The sequence below is a fragment of the Micropterus dolomieu genome, linkage group LG20, assembly GCF_021292245.1.
Source record: "Micropterus dolomieu isolate WLL.071019.BEF.003 ecotype Adirondacks linkage group LG20, ASM2129224v1, whole genome shotgun sequence".
Taxonomy (NCBI): domain Eukaryota; kingdom Metazoa; phylum Chordata; class Actinopteri; order Centrarchiformes; family Centrarchidae; genus Micropterus; species Micropterus dolomieu.
In genome coordinates, this window is record NC_060169.1 from 21,564,223 (window position 1) to 21,587,825 (window position 23,603).

Sequence of the window (23,603 nt, forward strand, 5' to 3'; positions counted from 1 at the left end):
GCACAAAAATAAAACCATTCTCTCAAAAAGGTGATGTTTCAGCTGAGTACTTCTATCCCCACCATCATGGAGCTCAGTTTTCCTCACAGTTATTGAAAGCTTAGAAGCGCAGTGAGAAACAGGCTAAATTAAAAAGAGGTAGGAGAGTTCAGTTTTTATGTCAGCAGTGTGGCCTGCCCCCAGAATATAAATATTCATCAATGTGTTTACAGACAGAAGAAACTCATTATAATCTTTCAGTCATGGAAGGTCTACTGACATCTTTGAGTTGATTTCCAGTCTGATCTTAGAGCTGCAGCTGGGCTACCAGCCTGCACTGCACTAGACTGGATGAGGTCTGGAGTGATTCCCACAAAGATAACACGTCCATTTCTCTTCTGTTAACCCATGCACCTCTTGTCACAGTATCCACAGCGAATTCTGTTTTAACAGCTCAATCACAGCCACAATAATTCCCTCTCCATGTATCCATTGCCTGTGGTATGTGTAGGCTTCCCCCATGTGTGGTTGCGTTGGCATGGAAACAGGAATGGCATTGTGAATGTGTGTATTGAATTTTTCACCCCTGTTCCCAGAGTTCCACCGTGAGGAAAGCCTGACGCCATCCCCTCCCCCCACCAATTACACCAGAGAGTAGGGGGGCAGATTCTTTCAACATTTCAACCAGCACATGCACATAAAAACTCACTGCACGCCAACCTCCATGTTCCTTTAAAGTGAGAGTACAACCTCTGTAGAGCAATAAAATACATTTGAATGCTCTTTAATTTCTGTCTAGAAGGCCATTACTGTCAAATTATTTTCATGTTCCAATACCTGTGACTAGATGTTATTCAGTTTGCTACTCCATGACTTATAAAGTGCAAAATATTATCAGGTTCAAGTATTATTTGTTCAATACAAAAATTAGTAAAATACTGCTCTTTAATTTATCTTCCAGTCATTATAACTATGGAGAGCGTTATGAGGGGCTAAGGGATAAGTCAGCTGCTACAGCATGACATTCCAGCTGCCAGCCTCAGGAGTGACCATTCTGCTTATGAGAGGCAGAGGTTTAAAGCTAGTTATCGCCATCTAGTGGTAGCAAAAGAGTAAACATCAACTGCCAACATTACGCCTTCATCCCCCAAATAAATAGACAGATCCAGGTGACAAGTTGTCACATTTACTTTTATTGTAAAGGTGATATTATTCCAAAATATTAATATGTTAGAGGGACAGTGATAAAGAAAAGGAGGGGAAGAGATCTAGAAAACATCTACACAAGACTTTGGTAAGAATCTTGGGACACATTCTTATCAAAAAATTCCACGGCAAAAAAATAACAAAATCTTCTAATAATGCTCAAAATCATATAGATCTCAATCTTGGTGCATCTACATGTACAACAATATAGCCGGGTAAAAAGTCAACTGGGCATTTTGTGTCCTAGAAACAACTGAACAATTGAAGGCATATAAAACACTGGAATGGCTGGGCACCTGTGCTTTAAAGTCTGGAATATACTGTACTACTTAAGGATACCACACGATATAACAGTTCTTTATGTTATTATTAAATCAATTTATATTTCATAATTATATTTTTCAAGATATATTATACCACAACGAGTTTACAGTAACCTTGCAAAAGAGTCGTATGTGTCTCAGAGCTAGTTTGAAAGCACAGAAGAATCAGCCTAGTTTAAATCCAGAGTTTTCCAGTGAGATCTTTAAGTTCATCTTCTCGTGATGACAACTGACCTGAGCTCTGGATTTAACCAACACAGATTCCAGTATGTGCCATTTCAGCCCCAAGCAGAGTACACTGGATCATTGTACGACAGTGTGCCCCGTCCTGTTCCCAGCCCCACTCCTGTCCACACCACCCCCCTTCCCCTACTCCTTCCTAGCAGGGGTGCACGTTACAAGCCCTGATCTCCTTCCTGTCCTTGCAGCTGGACAGCTGGGCCGTCTTAAACCTCTGCTTTACTGTCATGAGCCGTTCTTGAATACCTCCACCGCACAGCTTGGTACATTCTGTCCAACTCGACCACGGCCTCATTTTACACCCTACAGACAAAAGTCAAGAAAAAGTAAGAGACTGTCAGAATTATATGTGCTTGTCTGAGATTTTTTTTCAAATTTTCCATGTTGTGTTTTAGTTCTGATTGTGATGAGAGATACCAACCTGGATGCTCAGAGGTGACCTCAGCTCTGCCCTGTTTGCTCCTCTTCTTTTCACGCTGTTCCTTGCGTTTTTTCTTCTCATCGCTGTTGGCTTGTCCTCGGTTGCACTTCCTAATCTTACACTTCTTCCTCTGGATTGTTTCAGGACAGTTGTCTCCTCCAAACTGAGGTTCCAGCTTCACCATGCGGGTCCGGATTGTATGACCCTTCCCACAGGACTTATTGCACTCCGACCACTCAGTCCACTCTGACATGACACAGTCTATGGCTGAGGAGAAAGAATTAGAAATAGATTAGATTAGGTTTAGAGGACGTTGTGAGTACAGCTGAAAGCTGGTGTGAGAACTGAGGAGGACGATAGATCGGGAAGAACTATAACCTAAAACAAATGATACAGATGACACACCTTAATGAATCACACTAAGGTATATGGCTTTTTGATTCAATGTTCTGTGTACTGTAAGTCATGAATCCCTGCCTATGGAATACACTGCGTTTTGTCATAAATTTATTCAGTGGCACCACAGAGAATACTTTTATGGTTTGCCAGAGGGTGTGATTTGTTTTCACATAACCACATGGCTCAGTTGTGGCATCCTTGCCACTGCTGCAAACTAACAGGAATTCAAACGAAAAAAACACATACAGTAAATCCTATTCAATTCAATTTTATTATTTGACCCAAGTGGGCAGTTTGTGCTGCAGCAAAAATAAAAACACAAGACAATACACAAGAAACATACAAGATAGCCTAGAAAACTACAGCAGTAGGCCTGAACACATGCACAGGATGGCTTACACCAATGCACAACCATAGCCGCACAAGGCCCATAGATAGTATAAAGCACATTGACTATTATCAGCATCCACTAGCAACATAACCATTCAATGTAATATACATCAATATTAACAGAACATGACACATCTATATAATTCTTTGTTTAAGCAGTCATCACTCAGAAGAACAAGTTGCACTGATGATGTAGAATCAACACTTTATTATTATTATTTTATATATGTAACATCAAGTTGACACAAGAAGAGGATGTCAGCAACAACAGTTTGGCTTTTTTGGATTGTGCCATGACATGAACCTCCACACAGGAATATAAAGGAAACTCACACACACAGACCAAAACTTGTGCTGCATTCCAGTCAAAGTGGGATGTCAGAATTGCAGAGTGATAGAATGTGCACAACGCCAAACGTAAACAAAAAACTGTGATGTTTCTTTGCCAAGTTTACACACAACTGAACTCTCAGCAGTGCCCATAGCGTTAATTAAAACACACACCCAAACACAAGAAAAGAAATCTAGTGTACGCTGTCCACTGCAGTGAGAAATGTACAGGCCTGTTTATTGGGTAAACTAAACAACCACTACACAAACACATGGCTCAACTCAGAAGGGCCAACTCCTTAGGACAAGACTCAGCAGTTTACTTTCATTTGAAGGATAAGAGACACTTGTATTCTGGATTTTCAATGCTGTCCTTTCATCCCTTCCCAGGAGATTGAAGAAACACGTTTTGGCCTCATGTGACAATGCCAACGACGGGTGTTCACACTTCGCCTCAAGTGACTAACCATAACGACTGTCGTTACAACAGCTAGGAGCACTAAGAACCAAGTGGTTTCTAGCACCTTGATAACGACCCCACAGGAACTCCCTGCCAGTTAGTTAGAACTGAAGAAGCTTGTATATCTGTCAAGGCACAACTTATCTGTTACCTCTCACATAGATCAGCAGAAGCACCAAATTACTGCACATTTGGAATAAGTACATAGGTAGTCCTTTCTCTGCACTGTGAAGTAACTTCCATCAGAAGTGTAGGTATCTGCATCAAGGCACCAGGTTGCATAACAAAAATGCAATAATCATTCATTTCCATAAATTACACGTATATGTGGGTGTATAGATAAAGTTGTTTATTACTTACGGCACTCTGGTAGCATACACTTCTCCACCTGTTCTAAATCTTCTGTACACTCTCCCAGCTCCACAGGGGACTTCAGCATGCGTTGTCGTGTCCTCAAACCCTTCCCGCACGTCACACTGCAGTCACTCCAGTCGGACCATGGAGTCAGCATGCAAGGGATTGTGTCTGGACACAAGTACCACATACATCCAGGGTTCACATGTGGACATTCAATATCAAACCCATACTTGTGCGAAATATTGTAATTTGAATACTACAGATTACATTTTTGAAAGAAAGCAAGACTCTAGCAATTTAATCATGAAGGGACAAGGAGCCAAAAGGTGATTAGAATGTTTTAGTTCTTCTGAATTCATTGTTTTGCTTTTGTTCGGCTGCAGTTAGGCTTGTGGCCCCTTGTGGCTTAATGAGACAATTTGCACCAGATTTGAAGTGTAGGAAGTGTCAGGATTGTGGTCCTGAAAATGTTGTTACTCACGACATTCTGGCATCATGCACTTCTCCACTTCTAGCACCTCTGCCCCACAAATGGAGCCATCTGCAGGAGGCATCTTCACCATGCGCTCTCTCCTCTTCATGCCCACACCACAAGTGGCACTGCAGACATCCCATTCAGCCCACTCTGTAACCAGGCAACTGCTAGGAGCTAAGGCCAAAAGGGAAAGACAAGGCACAGTAAACCCACAGCACAACTTACATTGGTTCTATAGAATGGACAGATACACTTGGTGCGTCATGTGTCAACAGAGAAGTCTGACGCATGGAAAGGAAGGGGGAAAGCTCACAGCAGTCCTCGTTGACCACACAGTTTTCAGTCTCCTCTGTGGGCAGGGTGCAGACTGAGCCATCATCAGGGAACTGCTTCACATAACGCTCCCGGGAACGTGTGCCCATCCCACAGGACAGACTACAGGGAGACCAGGTGATCCACTCTGACATCATGCAGGTGGAAGCATCTAAAGAGTCAGAGAACATGGAGGAAAGTGTTAAGCAAGCTTCAAGAGAGAGGTCAGGAATTTTGGCTTCTGACAAAATGATTTAAAGGCACAGGAAACTCAAAATCGTGAATTTGTATCTTAATCGGTGTCAGTTATGTAAGTTGTCACCAATTGCTGAATTAAGCCCATTTGGCCGTGTTTCGTCACAGAGAAAAATAGGTCCAAATAGAGAGCACAGCTCCACTTGAGTGACTGTTAGACAGTCCACAGTCTACTTAGTGTTGAGAGGAGGTGACTTCTGTATAAAACTTCTACAGAGCTTCCACAAAGAAAATCGATCTTTGTGTGCAGGACACATTTCATTCAGAAAGGTATACAAAAAAAAACTCAGCTGTACACTGTTCAGTTCAGGGGGTGTACAGACATGTTTTACTGTTCCTGCTGCTGAAGCACACCTGAAATGTATAACAGCTTGTTGCATCATTACTTGTCTCTCTCTCTTTCTCTCTCTGCTGCACAAGTACACCCAGCACAGTGCACAGCTTGTTTTGACATTTTTGGGGTTGTTGAGTGGAACTGTGTGTTTCCACGGTCGTCACTGATTTTATTTGCATCTAACTGTAAAGGGCCAATGGTAATTTTTTGTCGTTGTTTGATGAAACTGAATGTTCTGCACAGTACACCACTTCTATTCCTAGACTATATATGCAAGAAGTGCAATTCTGAATCAAGTTTCCTGTAACTTTAATTTTAGCTCCATATTAGCATGGACTTCCTAACCAAATTACACCAATGACATAAATTGTTCTCACACAAAATAAATGTAGATACCCATCTAAGTGACTTACAGATTATGGTTAAAGCATACAATGACATCTTATTGACAATTGCAACTTGGTTTCCTTTGCTACTTATTTCTTAAGTAAAAGTTGAATGCTTAGTGGATTAAAGCACATTTGATGTGTATTTGTGTAATGAGGGAGAGTGTGGCCTAAGGAGGTCAACACATATATATATCAAGGTGTGCATAATTATGAAGCAGCTTCTTTTTCTAGGGCAAAGCGGGCCAAAAAGATTTAACTGAAAAGTCAAAAATTGTAAAATGCCTTTCAGACAGATGCAACACTTTTGAAATAGCTAAACTTTTGAGGTGTGACCACCAGACAATCAAACTTTTATTGCTAAGAGTCAACTGGAGTGCAAAAAGCTCCTGGAGAAGAAAAGACGAAAATTATGATGCATAAAAATGATGATATGCTCAAAATATTCACTTGCCTAATAAGTGCACACCGTGTTGCAGTAGTACCCTAAAGCAAACTTTTAAAAGAAACAGAACAACATTTCTGAACAGAACAACAAGTTGTGCTAAATAAAACAGTGTTAACTGAACTGGACTGAAACAGGCCTTCTGGCTTTTGGTAACACAAGGAAAAAAGCTGTCCTTACGATTAGCTATCCTATCTCAGCCAATTACAGTGCAGGAAAGAAAATAAGGTGCTATTATGTGTATTGCTGAGTCTGGTTTAAATTTCCAGTTACACATAAGAAACTAAAACACCAGTCATTCCTAAACTTAAAAGAAATTACCACTCCAAGATACAGAAAAGCTTGTGGATGCTCTCATTGAAAGTAGGCTTGACTGCAGCATTTCTCCCTGGCTCTGCAAAATGTCTATAAATGCGTCAGAGTTTGTGAAAAATTCTGCTGACAGTTTTAACAAGACCAAAGAGAGCTCACATCATCCCTGTTCTTAAGTTCTTGTCCTGTCTTCCACTTAGTTTTAGGATAGATCAAATTGCTTGTCTATTCACAGACTTGTCCCCTGAGTACAATGCTTATATGATACACACATCAGATCTTTCTCTCTGTTCTCTACTGCTCACTGTACCAAAAAGTGAGAGGCAAATCAGAGACCTAGTGTAAAGCTGCCTTTGGGAACAGTCTACCTCTACATCTAAGAACAGAACCAGGCTTTCAAGTGACTTCTAAAAAAAATCACCATGCAACAACAGTGCTATTCTCCTACCTTCATTATGAATAACTTTTGCTTGACTAAAAGTTAATCAAGATTTCCTTTTTCCCCCTTTTTGACATACAGGTGTGCGCATTTTATGGGCTGCTTAATATGTCTGTGATCTCTCTGTAATTGTTATTTTCACTCAATGTAAATCTGGATCATAGCAGAGTGTTTTTGATAGTGTTAAGTGAATCCAATCAGCTCATTACTTTATTTTTAATGCTCTAATGCTTCATATGCTCTTGTAATCATCATATGTTTGAACACTTTTTAAACGACACAGACTCACAACCACAAGACGCTGGGAATGCTTCTAATGTAGGCTCATTAAAAATGTTCAGGTTCCATGCCACACAAAAACAACAGATTTTGTCTTGTCTACATAAATGTCTAGTCATTTGTTGTCAAACGTAGGAGACAGACGAGAGAAGAGAAAAAAGAAAAGGTCTTAGATGTAGGGGATCATCTACTCTCATTTATGCCTGCTATTTCAGATTAGTGAAAACATGCAATTCTAATGCATCTCACTGGCAGCTCTGCTTCAATTTTCTTTTTGTAAGAAGTATAAAAGTCAGTGGCTCCACCAGCAAGAATGATGTTTGTGCAATCAGAAATTAATATTCCAGTTTAGCTAACGATGCAGGCAAAAACTACTTCTATTTTCAGAAAGCTTGTGTTGTGTTGTTTTTTTTACATAGAAAATAATTATTAGTAAGTAGAAATCAGTTAATTTATCACTACTAGTAATGCAAGAAGCAGCTACTAATCTAACCAACAGCCAGGGGTCAGTAGTTCATAAATGTATGCATGCTAACCAATAAACAGATTAAGTAATATTTAAGTTTGGTGATGCAAACTATGCTGTTACACCACATACAAAATTACATTTTTGCATGATGTTATTATTAAATCAGTAAAATAAATATAATGTTGAATGACTAGAGCTCAGCGAACAGAAAAATAGCATCTTTCAAATCAATGTTATAATTGGCAAATGTCCACCAATACCTGACTAAGTGCACAAACTATTTTCTTTTAACTTGAAGGTTTGTTTCCTTGCTATACATCAACTGTACTGAATTAACTTTGTTTATATTCAAGAAATAAACCTAACATTTATTTTGGCTCTTTGTGTAACAGAATGTATCTGTAAAAAGTGTGAAAAAATACTCATAGTGGAATCCAATCAATCCGATCAGGATTTTTTGGGCTGATCGCCGATTGCTGAAAGCCGTATCGGCCAATACCGATCACTGGGTCTATTTGAAGCCTTTTATTTATCATGTAGCATTATACAGTATATTTATTTAATTAGTCCTAAAAACAATGTATTAAGTGTTAAAATTAATAGATGATAAAGTATCATGAAATGACAACTGTTTATTTTATTGCCAGGAAACATGGGCAACAAATTCCACTCCCTCTGTCTTTGAGACTTAAAACAGCAGCCTTTGCCTGGTTACTGTGAACGTCTTATAGCTTAACAAATATAGCTTTCCTATGGAATAAACTACAAAAACAGAACAAACAGCATCTTTATAAATTTACTTTAGCTATAAAAACTACAACATAAAAGGCTGTAGCCAAAATATTTAGGAGATAAAGGAGCACAGCCATCCTGAGTCGATGATAAACTCTCTTAAATCCTTGTGCAAGAAGCACTATCTTTGACATAGGCCTATACCACCGGCTTTACCAGAGGAGAGACTAGCAAACACTTTAAATACAGCCAGCGAGTTTTTATTTGATTTTATGAAGGTTAAAAATGCGGGATATTTACGTGGAAACATTTAAACGGGGGGATACCGTGTGAGAACGGACAAATACGGGAGAATCACAGGGAAAAAGGTGTTATAACAATACGATCTTCGTCCACAGCAGCATTTGTATCAGAGTTGATCTCCGTCTATATTAAAACAACTGAAAACGCACATGTAGTGGCGGTTCACGTACACAGGACATGCACCTGCCGGTGTACACATGAAGCAGATGGTCTACTCCGCAGTTGCAGAAGATTTGACGAAAGAAGAAAGTAATACAGACGAAGAACCACACAGGTATTTTTTTTGTATTGACCAACAACGAGCTGGTACAGTTACTGAAAGTAACACCAGAGTATGCTGGAAAACCGACTGGGAGTCGTCGCAAAGTAAATACAGCGACATGCACAGTAACCTACAGGTGTTATTTACTGCATAAAAAATATAATATAATATAATAAAAATACTGAAACTAAAACTCTTTCAGTAGCATTGTGTTTTTGCTTCATATGACTGATAAGACTGAATCAGAAAGCCAAATGTGAGTGTCTGTGTCATAGTTTTATAAAGTCCTCTGCTTTTGCCCACGGGGTCAGTGGCCTTTTCAAACAAAATCTTCGGATTCGCTGTTTTAATCTGGACAGCAGGCGGAGACGTAGTAAAAGGTAATTATGTTTTATTAGTCATTAGATTAGATCAAATTGTTGAACACAAAGGGTGTCAGACTGACTGATGCCAAGTGATTATAGGGAGACAAAAAGATACATTAAAGCAGCATCAGGGAATTCTTGTAAAAATTACTTTTTGTCATATTTGCTAAAACTGTCATTATATGCTGATAGTAGTACACGAGACAGATAATCTGTGAAATTAGGTTCCTCTGGCTCCTCCTACTGAACATGCTGCATAGCCTCGAGCATGCTCTCATTCAGTCATGGTCATTCTCAAAAGCCTGTGGCTTCAGAAGTTTTGCAACACAATGGCTGAGAAACAACCTCCAGCAATGAAAGAACTGTCCATCCCTTCTTTGCCAATAACAACGTATAGTACAAAACACGTGTGTGAACACGTCCGGGCTCCACACAGAGCTTCAGGCTCATTATGTTCAATACCATGGCGCTGATATGAATGATCGGCAAAAAGGCATGATGACAAACAGTGGGAAAAAACTTGAGAGGGACAGTGGTGTAATAGCCTCTCATTCCACTGTTAGATGTTTTTGCAGCTGCCTGTGAAGCCTGGGACGCCCTGCCCTGGGTAGAGAAACATTAGAGGGTCGTCTTTGAAAACTTGAGTCGATGCGAGAGGGGCCGGGGTTTTGTCGAGACTCTCGCCATGGCGAGCAAGCCCTATGCGGGATGAAGTTTCGAAGGGCAACTGGCGCCTTCTTGAGGGTTTCGTGGTAGGGTCTTAGCGGAGTGATACTAGAAGCAGAGAGAGAGGTGGAAGGTTTTGCATTATGTTCAATTGTTAACAACTGCTGCATTAAGAGAGAGGATTAAAAAGAAAACCTGAACAACCAGGAGACATAATTCCTTGAGTGAATTACGCTCACCATCTTATAAAATATATTTAATGGCCTCCTGTAATTTAACTTGTCTTGCTATAAAATTTTAAAACCTGCTGTATAAACAAAGTGCTATCATTGCCTCTTCTTCTGCTCTCACTTCATTGCTGCTGTAGAATGGTACCTTGGGTATTATCGATAGCCTAATAACAATAAAAACAGTTTTGTAAACATGTCCTCACTTTTATAGCAAATTATGTAAGAGATTAATAATGCTCATAAAAGTGCTTAGTGGATGCTGAGGTGTCTATTACGTCATCATTTAGATGGACATTTTTGTTTTCCTTGTGAACACAATAACGCTTCAGTCTTTAGATAAATACTCACCCTCGTCACTGCATCCAGGACCCATGCAAGGCTCAAAATCCTGGGTGTGTGGGCAGGGTACACTGAGGTCCAACTGGGCCTTGAGCATCCTCTGCCTCATCCGCTTGCCCTTTTCACACGTAGCTGAGCTGCAGGCGGACCATGGAGACCAGTTGGAGTAGATACACGTCTCAGGAGTATCATCTGCAAGATGGTAAAGGGAATAAATATACTATAATAGCCTACCACTATTAACTAAGTTTTTAATCTAGTGTAAGAGAGAGACAGAGAGAGAAATGGGAGCAGGGTCCAGACCTTCCTCCTTCTCCTCCTGTGCAATATCTGCTACAATGTCATCCACATTATCTGGCACAATGTTACACTGTTCGCCCTGTGGACACACAGACACAAAGTAATGTTGAAACATATTAGGTCCGTCTGTTTGTTAAACTTACAAATTCCCTTTAACTGTGGTATCCACACAGTACACGGGAAGACTGAATGTCCATGAATTCTGCAGGTGTAACTGAGTAAGGATGCATGCCTGTGTTGTTTGTGTAAGTAAATTATTATAAATGGGGTGTGGCAAAAGGATCACAGAATAAAGCTAAAGAATTCCTCCAAAATCCCCACAGCGGCCTCTAGATGCCACTGAAGGACCGCTAACTGTTTACCCCTTTCTGGTTTGCAGCCAGAGTTCCCAGGGAATGTGTTTCACCCACCATCAAATTATAAATATAAAAGGTTCAGATTTCATACAATGCTAACTTTGACACTGGTGGTGATTGGTCAAAATATCACCCTTACATAGTGCTATGAGATGACTTTGATTGAAGAAATATCATATTTCTAATTATATAAATTATACTGTATCTACTTTGAAGTAGAATTGTTTAGTGCAATACTACTACTACTAACATTACTAACATTTGGTAACATAAATTATATTTGACTAAGCTTACTTCTCATTTTTTATTCAATTTGGAAAGGAGCAAACTTGTAGACAGGATTTGTTTTTCACCTTGTGAAACTCGATAAAAACAGAAAGTACATCCAACACTGATCAATTCCTGTACTGATGGACAGGACTGAACTCATCATCGTAGCTGCTGAGCAGTGATAAAGAAAGAGGAAATGTCTCTCTCCCTTCTTCTCTGTCTCTGCTTTTGAAGCTTTTAAAGACATGATGGCAGATATTAGAGGATGCCAGCTTCTATTTTTATACTGATCTCATTTGGCTGATTTATCAGTGCAGCGTAGAATCAAGAGTGTTAAGAGTTAAGTAAGTATATGTGAAGAGGATGTGCAGAGAGAGATAAACTGGGAGTACTGGAGGATCACCTCAAAATACTAATAAAGCAAGGGTATCAGTGACTATGAAGAGAAAAAACAACAGATATCATCATATCTTATATATCGCAAACAGTGTATGACGGTCTGAATGTTTACCTTTATCTTTTAAATATGCTTCCATGATGTAATTGTGATCATTATGCTACAAATGCTACCAAGTATCACTTAATATATTTGCAAGAACAGCCGACTGATATGAAAACAGAGAGACCTTTCTGGCAATGCGTTCCACCACCACCCTGGCCACAGGAGTGATGGCGCCCCCTTCAGGGTCATAGAAAGGGCTCTGTGGATGATCCAAGCTGGTCAGGGGACGGATCTTTTCCTGGGGCACAGTGGGCTTGTTGGGAGACTAAAAGAAACACACAGAGGAACAGAAGAAGAGAAAGACAAAGCCGTGGGTCTTGGGGATTTTAAAAATAACACACTGTCAGGATTTGTTTGAAAAATACATTTGGCAAGTACAATGAGCACAAAGTCACTCAAAGTTACACAAAGGACAAGTCACAAAGTCAGAGAGCAGCTGTGGAGGAAGGCTGTAGTTTATGCGGGAGATGATCTTATTAGTCAACAGTAAAGGTCTGCCAGCATGGGGTTGATAGAAGCATCACCGCCAGAGGCTGTCTGGAGGCAGAAGACCAGCTCATCCTTCACCCCCCACTGAGGCCACCCAGGAAAAAAAAACGGGAATGCACAGTTGTGTTTGTGTTTGTGAGAGAGAGGGAGATAGGGAGAAGGGTAATGAGTGGCCACTAATTAAAAGATACAGTAGAAGTAATGGCACAAAGGATGGATCTCATTACTCCGTCACAGGCCTGTGCCTTTAACAATTTTGTAACAGAGAGCCAAAGTCCCACCCCACTTCCAGAATAGCCTCTGTTCCTCTGCTGCACAATGTATTTTTGGATAGGGTTTCTTTCATTGATCATTCTGAAAAGCATTAACATGATACTTGTGGGACATGGTCCTTATTCCTTGCCAAAAGATAGTACAGTTTGAGCAAGTTGTTACTTTAACAAAGATATTAAAATATTTATTTTGTTGGTATTTAACATCTTTGAGATTTTAGCAGTGCAAAACTTGTGGAAGTCGTGATAGACATCAGAGATGATGATATCCCAGATTAAAGAGTAAGTTAGACTGAATCTAAAAAGATATGTATGTATCATGTCCACATTTGACAGAGTTATGAATCAGAGAACTAAGACTCTTTATGCTAATTGCGGTGTTTTGAAGAACCTTTATTGCCTCTCTATAAGCTGTGTGTCATGGCCACTACTGCAGCTCCAACTGCTGACCGCGTTGATAAGCGGGCCAAATCAACGGGTCAGACTACAATAACTAACATAACTAACTTCCCATTGTTTTTAGAACGCCTGTCCCTTCACATCACGCGGTATTTTTGCCTTACGCCGCAAAGACTGGTGTGGTGTACAAAATAGTGTGTGTGCGTTTGTGTGTGCGTGCGTGCGTGCATGTGTGTGTGTGTGTGTGTGTGTAGGAAAGAGGAAAAATGAGAAAGAAAGTGTGAAATTATTCTTGAGGCCAGCCAAAACAAGCAAGAGAGTACAGTTCATTGGGTTCCTCTGTGAGCTCCGAGGGATCAGCCACAGGTTTCACACATGTCGTCATGTCGAGTTAGGTCAAACACGCACACACACAGCTTAATCTATTAGTGCCGACTGCAGACACTGAACACGTAGCGGACAGCAACTCAGGGTGAGGATTGGAGACGTTCAAGGCTGTTAAAGGAGAATTGGATGGGTGATGACAGTTGAATTGTTGCAGACTGGCGGTATGTGATGAGGTGAGAGAGGCAGTAATTGCGAATGTGAGCGGACAGGCAGATGAAGAGGAAGAGGTTGGTATAATGACAAGGTCAAAATGCGAGTGTGAAGGAAAGACGCTAGTGATGAGAGTGAGGAGGAAGGTTATCCACGGGTTAAAGGCGGCGCAGAGTTGAGTCACACATTCAGAGGGACCCTTTTGTTTTTGATGCATGATGATAATAGAGACACCCCCCCCACACACACACTATTTTAAAGAGATCTGTAAGTGAAAATAACACAGACACAGAGTGAGAAAACATCTCCGATTGTTTTATGTCTGAATGCACGTTTGGGAGTAAATCAGTGAGGTGGCATAACGTGTTAATAATTATATTTTTTACTAATTAATCTAAATGTTTTTACTGACCTCATATGTCACACCACTGTCAGTGCCTGCATCCCAGGGGATCAGATCCTGGACCACCCTCTGGGCCCAACCACACTCCTTGGTACACAAGTCCTCAGCAGACAGACCCACATTCCAGTCTGGACTGGGCCCCATCATGGTCAGATAGGACATGAGGTGACGCGTCCGGTCCACTGAGAATTCAGCTGAGGGGGCGGCCCGCCTGAGGAAGAGAGTGAGAATGAGGTCTGAGTGATTCAAGGCAATTTGGAAGTGTGAGTAAGCTAGAGACAGAAAGAGAGGTGTTAGCTGCTTGTCAACTGACGAGTGAGAACCTCGAAAGGTGTGTCCTATAGAAGACCTGAGGCTAGGCTGCACCTGCTCCAATATAAATTAGATCGTCAGCCTGAACAAAACAAAACTGAATGATGCGTTTGGTTGCTCCCTGTGAACTTGTAAAGTCATACATTTCCAATTGTGTCACTAGCAAGTTGCCAAAAAAGTGTAAACACAAGAGGAAAACTAGGATAACAGGACTAAGTTTCTGATACCCAAGTTTACAAGTTGTGACATTTTCCTGGCAGTATACCAGGCCCAATGCACACTGAAGTTAGAACCTGCAAATGAGATAAGGTAGAACTAAATGTTTTTGCCCAAGATACTTAGCATACATCGTAAAAATAAATATATACACCGCAGCAGAATGTTGATTAAATACATACCTGTATTCAATCACAAATGATACAGAATTTGGCATTATTATTTATTTTTTTTTCACAAGCAACTTGGTCCAGATACTGCAGGTCCTGGTTCAAAAATATTAAGTTCATAAGCTTAAATTACTGATATGAGTTAATTGAGAGTTTAACTGGGACAATGCGACTAAAAAACACATTAGTTGTCAAAATTTTTCACTTTCACACTCTCTCTACACTCTAATTTTCACTCGCATATACAAACAAAATGCTCACACTGTGGAGTCTGGTTGTTGTAAAAGCGAGCAGTGCTGCAACACTAGCAGGCTGAGGTGGACAAAACACATAAGTTAAAAGTTAAAAAAGGATCCACACGTGATCAGGTTTATTTTAGCCAATGATCCATTAAAAAATGCCGGGGTCGGCCCCGACATGATCTTTAGCATTGGCTTGGGGCATCTCCTCACACCTACACACGTTATCAAACAAAGATCTAAGATTGAACCTTTGTTTAGCATTCAACAGCTATATGACATGAGGCTTAGACAGCACAATTGTGTCAGTGGCTGCAGTTGTTAAACTATGTCACAACCTTTTTAGAAAGATTGATGAAAGTGAAAGCACAAAGAGGAAAAGTAACATTGTGAAATGGCTGCTAAACTAAAGGAGCACTTTGATTGGAAGTGGGAAACTGTGGCTGTCCTTTTCGAGAAAGAGAAAGGAAAGGTACGTGATTGACAAGATAGTGACTGGTATATATTTAGTTGATTTATTCTGCACTCACCTTTCAAAACCACATCTATCTCCACACCACATTTGCTCGCTTACGGCAAAACACACACAAACACACACACACACACACACACACATTTCTAGCCATCTGTCTTAACCAATGATTGACGGCTAAACTAATTACAAGAATTTTCCCAGCCAATCCAAGATTAATTAGGAGTGGGGAGATTCTTGTTGAAACATAGACCATTAGCCAGTGATTCCCTTTCACCTGTCACCATGCCCATATAAATCCATTTGACTTCAGCCAACTCAGTCCTGCCCTTGCACACTCTACTAATGATGTCCTCTGAGGCTGTGAAATAGCCCTTATCCCCTGAGAGCACACAACTTGACTTGACTCTCCAGGGTCTCTGCTCAGTGAATATTGCAAGTCTGAGGCGTCTCTCAGACAGCTACCTGGGTTCTACAAAAAGGATAGGTGCAATTGACAGAAAAGGAGACACAGAGCAAGACACCTCTGTAAAATCCTATAAAAGTAATGTCCAGAAAAGGTTTCCAAAACTATGCAATCTGAAATTTAATTTTATTTGATCTTTGTGATCCTGGTCTTACTAGCTAATAATACAACTGTAACTGTAGCAGACATTTAACCATTTAGCGGTCAATAAATTAACAGATTGTGGAATATCCATGACATCTATTAAAAGATCAATGGTTTATTTATTTATTTAAAAGTAAAACATTTATCGAAATTGTTTAGTCATTTAAATTTAAACAATTCTGTTGAAAGCTGTTGAAGGTTTCCTGCAGACAGATTTGCTCACGCAGCAGTCAAAGCTCAGTCTGATCATCAATAAATTATTGCAGCGATGGAAAACCTCAATATTATGTTTCACATGTTTCTAATAAGCAAACATGCGTGTTTGAACAGAAGCTAACCCAGAAGTGGGAAAAGGCTCGCTACGCTACCATACAATACTATACACACATAAACCACTGCTATCAACCCCAAAAAGTAGTTTTGAGAGTGACAGAAATAAAGAAGGCAGCTCATTAACAGCTATATTTCTTGTCTTCAAAAGCTCCGTTGACAACCAGCTTATTTTTTAGCTGCTAATCAAATGTAGCCCGTGGAACAGCAAAGTAGTCCTCTAGTTATTAGGAAGACAGCTGGCAAGAAAGAGTGGGAGTGGGGAGACAGCAAGGAGCCAGCTGAGTGTCATGGAGGTACTGTAGCTGTGATGGATGCAACCATTTTAATGCAGTATATAAAGGGGGAAAAGTGGCATAGAGAGCGGGTGGACTAATGAAGAGAAATTCAGTAAGAAAACAGAAGGAAGATACTGTAGTGTGCAGCGTGACTTCGTAGAGAGAGTGGGAGGATATGGCGCAACACAGAGATTCAGAAGTAGTTTTTTATCAGAATAGTTTTTGAGAAAATGTAGTTCTCTAAATGAAATGGCTGTCTGATGGCAAGTTAAAGCTCTAAAATTATTTTACATATAGCGTACACTTGAATTGATATTGATTTTTGATTTTTAACACATTTTGCTGCTGACCCTGTCCACATCAGTACATTGCTTAGCTTCCGGACCTCTGTCTCTGCAGGTAATGACTAAGGATAAGTACCTCATACAGCCCCACGTCAAAAAACCCAAACTATCCCTTTAAACAGTACCTTCACTTTCCCTATGTTTAGTGGACTAAAATATTAATCAAATTCAGCCTCTGCCTCATTTCCTAAGGTACAGAGAAATTCAGACATCAACACCCCGTGTTTTCTGTCTAAATGTAAACAGTTTGAAGGGAGATGATGCAGGGTGACAGTACTTTCACTGTTGCTCCATGTGGCCAAAATCCATCCATCCATCCATCCATCGTCAACAGCTTATCCTGCATACATGGTAGCGGGGGGCTGGAGCCAATCCCAGCTAACATCGGGCGAAAGACGGGGTACACCCTGGACAGACAAACAACCCCTCACTCTCACACCTAAGGACAATTTTGGAGACACCAATTAACCTAGCCTGCATGTCTTTGGATTGTGGGAGGAAGAGAACCCACACGGACATGGGGAGAACATGCAAACTCCACACAGAAAGGCTGGGGCAACCGGGGTTTGAACCCACAACCTTCTTGCTCTGAGGCGACAGTGCTAACCACTGCACCACCGCGCCACCCCTGTGGCCAAAATTATGACTGAAAATTTTTTGTAAAGTCAAAGTCTTAGTACAGGACAATAGTTCCACTATGGCAAAACAAACACTTTGGAGCCACATCTACCGTGAATTATCTCTGACACACAGGAGCCGTGGGTTTTGTCAATCAGTGTTTCTCACAGTTTCGCTTGTACTGTACTGTATTGTACTGACATACAAAACAGGGTATTATCATTTAGAAAAAACAGCTCTAACTCCTATAGCTAATCTGCCAGTCTGACTTCTCCAGGTTACACCTAGACAAATGTGCACAGGGGTGACTCAGATATGTTTGTATGGCAGTTTCCTGCTCATGCCACAGTACAAACCACAGATCCAGAGACAGTCCACGACCAAACGCTCCTTCAGGAAATGGTCTCCTGAGGCAGCGGAGGCTCTGAGAGACTGCTTTGAATGTACTGACTGGAGCGTCCTGCAGGAAGCACATGGTGAAGACATCAAGGGGGTCACACACTGCACTACTGACTACCTGGACTTCTGCATGGACGTTGTGGTCCGCACCAGAACGGTACTCTGCTTCCCAAACAACAAGCCCTGGATCACCAGTAATGTCAAGGACACCCTGAACAGGAAGAAGGGGGCATTCAAGGATGGGCTGAGATGAGCTGAAGCGCGTACAGGGGGAACTCAAGGTCCACCTGAGAGAGGCAAAGGAGGACTACAGAAGGAAGGTAGAACAGAAGCTGCAGCACAACAACATGAGGGAGGTCTGGGATGGTATGAAAACCATCACAGGCAGCAAGAAGACGTACAGTATTGCAGGAGAGGGGGATGCTGGGAGAGCAAACCAGCTAAACCTTTTTTTTAACAGGTTTAATACTCCAGCTCCCACAACCAGCGATGGCCCACTTCACACCACCATGTCCATCACCTCCTCCAATGCCACCACCATGTCCATCGCCACCTCAGACTGCAGACCACCCCCACCCTCCACACACATGGACAGTTCAACACCCCTCCCCACCACCATCACCAAGGATCAGGTGAGCAGAGAGCTGAGGAGGCTCCGTCCAAGGAAAGCAGCAGGCCCGGACAGAGTGTGTCCAAGGATGCTTAAAGTATGTTCTGCTGAACTGGGCCACTCCAGCATGTCTTCAACCTGAGCCTGCAGCTGGGGAGGGTCCCAGTGCTCTGGAAGACTTCATGTCTCATCTCCAGCGCATTCGACACCATCCAGCCGCTCCTGCTGAGAGACAAGCTGACAGGGTGGACCCACGCTTGGTGACATGGATTACGGACTACCTCACAGAGAGACCACAGTATGTCAGACTGAAGGGCCACACGTCAGACACGGTGGTCAGCAGGAGGTGGTGCAGGACCAACCATCTGCAGCTGAACACCTCCAAGACCAAGGAGATGGTGGTGGACTTCAGAAGGAAGAAACCACATCTCCAACCTGTGTCCATCGAGGGGGTCGATGTGGAGGTGGTCAGGACTTACAAATATCTGGGGCTGCAGCTGGATGACAAGCTGGACTGGACAGAAAATATGGACACTCTCCACAGGAAAGGGCAGAGCCGTCTGTACTTCTTGAGAAGGCTGGGGTCCTTCAACATCTGCAAAAAACTGCTGCAGATGTTTTACCAGTCTGTGGTGGCCAGCGTCCTCTTTTATGCTGTAGTTTGCTGGGGAGGAAGCAGCAAGAAGAGAGATGCCGGTTGACTGGACAGACTGGTGAGGAGACTGGCTCAGAGGTGGGCTCAGAGCTGGACTCTCTAGTGACAGTGGCAGAAAGAAGGACCTTGGACAAACGGCTGTCCATACTGGACAACGCCCACCACCCTCTGCACAACACCTTCATCGGGCAGAGGAGTGTGTTCAGTGTCAGATTGCTGTCCCAGCCCAGCTCCACCAACAGACTTAAAAACTCTTTCGTCCCCTTGGCCATCAGAACGTACAACAGTCATGGCAGGGAGGACAATAGACAAAAGAACAAAATTCTATTTTAATATAGGTTTAATGTAAGTTTAATGTATGTATGTTTCGTATGCTATTGGATACTTGAATTCCCCTCGGGATAAATAAAGTATCTATCTTTACAGTTGTATGCAATACATTCACATTTGTTTTTTGTGTCTGTTTTGAACCAACCTCCCGACAGAAGTTAAATAAACCAATCAACTGACACGCATATGTACAAAATGTATTGTTGAGATTTTAGAAGTGTGCATCAGTTCCTCTGCGATCTACAGTTACCCAAAACAACCTTCTCTGTCAAGGTCCTAGTTGGGGACATTAATGTGTACATCTTTAGGGAAGCATAATTCCAGCATCCCTTGTTCCCACCACGGTCAACAGCATTGTTTTAAGTTTGACTGAGGATAGAAAGTAACTATGTGGTTATGATGCCTTGATGAATTGTGACATTTAGTGGTTACCTATTTTGAAATCACTGACTTAAGACTACAGACTGAGTCATTTGCATGGGCTAAGATTAGATGGAAAATACTACTGATTAATAAATACAAGAACACAGCATCAGCTTTTACATTTTGATTTGATATTATGTGTATCTGTGCTCAAGGTAATTTCTAGGGCTGTCCCCGACTAAGGATTTACATAGTCGAATCAGAATTGTCAGGGATTGCCTGTTAGTCGAATCGTGTGTGGTGTGTGTCGGGGTTGTGTCTATTTCAAGTACTGTTTGAAAACGATATTATAATATTCTTTGTGTGGTTCATCAATGGTGATAAACTATTTATTTAAAGCTTATTTCTTTCTTCATAGTTTTAGTTACAGCATTATATGTTGATATTTATATCATAATAGGCTGCATATTAACTTATTGGATGAAAACCAGTAGTTCTATGTAAAATTAGACGTCTGGCATCCCCATATAGCCAAAATGGCATGATTCTCGTTTCATCTTGCAGCTTCAAAGATCTGACTGTGAGACTGGCAGTCAAATCAGGCTCCTTCTATTGAAGCATCAAATCTTCAACTAGTTGGGGTCCAAGGGACCAAGTCTATCCTTATTCATTTTTGTATATTTCGGCTGCAAAATGATATGGTAGTGAAATGACTATCAAGTTATGAGCGTGCCTTTGTCAGCTGAGCTTCTCTGGTACATGCAGGCACAGGTTTGCTTAGCAACAGAACAATTTCTCTGTCAATATAAAGTGTGGTGCCAAAGTGGCTGTAGTTTTAATGGACTACAAAGACTGCCACATTTTGGACAGCTACATAATTAGCATTGGAATATTCCTTGAAATTATAATACACTAGTGTACTGAGAACCTCACATGTCTTTTTTCATTCTATTTTATTGTTTTATCTTTTTTATTGGTTAATTACTGACATACAATTCTACTGATGTGATTTTCTATTCTAGTGAGGTTTATTTATCTGCAGGAGTCATTTCTTAAGGACCTGTCTAGTATGTACTTATTCTCTGGAAAACAACCGCTTATTTCTTTTTCCCTATGATGTATTGGGTCTCAGGAAAGCCACTGCTGTACACATACTGTTGTAATATGTACAATAATGGCTGTCACTTCTTCAGACTCATTTTTTCTCATCTCCCACATCTACTCTCCATCTCTGCTGCTTTGCCCTTTGTTCCAGCAATCATTTTGCTCTTTATAGTCAAATAAAATGAAAGCCTGGTTTAAGAAGAGGCACTTCATTTTACAGAATGTGTTGCAGTACACATACTGGTTCTTAGCCACATAACTAAGTTAAACTTAAAAAAGTACTACTAATGTAATTAAACCCCAGTCTTCTCAGGAACATTATCTAATTACTGACTTATTCTTTATGTTTGCTGTTTTCCTTTCTTTCTCTGTTTCTTTCTCTTCCGGTCTCTCATCCTCACATTTGTCAAAGCAAGGAATGTTGGAAGCTTTAGTTGACAACAACCATTAAGTCAGCTTGAAAACTGGATGGGGATGAGGAGACCATTATTCTCTAACACAGAGAAAAGCTTTGGCGTAAAACAGCTTTATCCAGACACTTATATACGTGCACCTGAAAAATCACAAACCCACAAAGCATGCATATTTACACTGTATTACTGAAACTGGAACACACACATCCAACTTCGATACATGCTGACATAATAATGCATTTATGCATTTTTCATGCATGCAGCTTTAAAATACATCTTCCAGTTGGTTGAGTAACATGTAGACTTAGACTTAACTACATCCATGGTGAAGACACATTGATTTGGTTTTTGATATAAACCCTTTTCTTGATCCAAACCAACGTAACTGATCTGACACACTCCTGCATATGCTGTGTGAAACAATTAAGTATGGTTGCCTTTACAGCACAAAGTAAGCTAATTAGCCCTACTGGATATTATTGCTTCTATTCCTGACTGTTTCTTCCATTCGGAGAGTAAACTCATGGCCCTCACTGAAGCCCTGTGGTTGAGGAAACAACACTGCACAGGCCTTTACCACTGAAGTTCTTCTGAGCTAGCTGAGCCAACACGCTTCTTGTTTTTCTCATAAATAAGAGATTAAATGGCTCTTATGAATTTAGGAGTAAATGAGCGTGCACACTGTAAGCTTGGTGTAGCTGGCAGTTTCAGGGCACATTTGAGCTGGATATTCACTGATCAGCAAGCTCTGGGTGCAACTTTGGTTACTAACTTCTTACTGTATGTTCTGACATCTTAAGCCTTAAGAGCCTGCAGTCATACAGTATTGTGGAAAAGTTTTAAGCAGGTGTGGAAATTTTGTAAAGAAAGAATGCTTTCCAAAAAAACAGACATGTTAATAGATTATATTTATCAATTACCAAATGCAGCAAGAGTGAACAGAAGAAAAATCGAAATCAAATCAATAGTGGTGTGACCAACCTTTGTCTTCAAAACGGCAATAATTCTCCTAGGTACACGTACACATAGCTTTTGAAGGAATTCAGCAGGTATGTTGGCCCAAACAACTTGGGGAACTGTTAGAATATTTATAGGGGGCTTAACTGATGTAACAGGGAAAGGTAAGACAGGTCTAGCTTGGAGTCATTAGGTGACCCCATGTGTTCACTGAACTTCCAGCTCTAGTTATTTCATGTCATGTATTTGTCTTTGTTAAAGAGGCAACAGTTAAACTGATAAGGTAGAGACAGTAGCTCAGGCGTCAGAATAGCAGATACCGGTGATCTCTGGGCATCTGGCAAAGGTGAGTCTTACTAGAATGTTTACAAGAACTTACGGGCTCCACAGATTAGAGTACAACACATGGATAGTAATGGATTCCAGTATGATGTAGCATTGGAGTCTAAACATCAGATAGATTTGTTGTTCTAGCTTAAGGCCATGTAAAGATGACCTAATGGAGAAACATACAGGCACTAGGGTGAAGACAAACATAAAAGGGACCAAATGATGTTATCCTTCAGATGGTTGGTTTTGGTATTTTTCGTTTGTTGTGTTGTGGGCACTGAATCTCCTCGGCTGGGCTCAATAAACCATGTGTTAAGTCTCCGAAACATCTTCATCACAACTGAACCTGGCTCTTTTCAACAGGAACTATCCACAGTCCTTCTGTGGATTTAGGCAGCCTCAGTTGCTTCGCTATCTTCATGAAATCCCAGACAGACTCAATGATGTTGAGATCAGGGCTCTGTGGGGCCATGCGATCACTACCAGGACTTGTTCTTCTTTATGATGAAGATAGTTCTTAATGACTTTCCCTTTATGTTTTGGGGGCGTTGTCATACTGCAGAATAAATTTGGAGCTAATCAGATGCCTCCCTGATGGTATTGCAAGATAAAAAAAG

At 41.0% G+C, this 23,603-nt stretch overlaps 1 protein-coding gene across 3 annotated transcripts in view; it reads right to left on the minus strand.

The window, feature by feature from the left end:
* Positions 1-1,152: 1,152 nt before the first annotated feature.
* spon1a (spondin 1a) overlaps positions 1,153-23,603 on the minus strand; it is a 78,205-nt gene continuing 55,754 nt past the window's right edge. For 2 of the 3 annotated variants that reach the window (XM_046033566.1, XM_046033565.1), the window contains exons 8-16: positions 14,246-14,447; positions 12,261-12,401; positions 11,012-11,087; positions 10,718-10,900; positions 4,894-5,064; positions 4,587-4,754; positions 4,109-4,273; positions 2,170-2,436; positions 1,153-2,051 (exon numbers count right to left, since the gene is read on the minus strand). In XM_046033566.1, coding sequence (XP_045889522.1) covers positions 1,888-2,051; positions 2,170-2,436; positions 4,109-4,273; positions 4,587-4,754; positions 4,894-5,064; positions 10,718-10,900; positions 11,012-11,087; positions 12,261-12,401; positions 14,246-14,447 — 1,537 coding nt within the window. In that variant the 3' untranslated portion in view covers positions 1,153-1,887. The remainder of the gene's footprint in view (positions 2,052-2,169; positions 2,437-4,108; positions 4,274-4,586; positions 4,755-4,893; positions 5,065-10,717; positions 10,901-11,011; positions 11,088-12,260; positions 12,402-14,245; positions 14,448-23,603) is intronic. The other variant, XM_046033568.1, reaches the window with a different exon arrangement.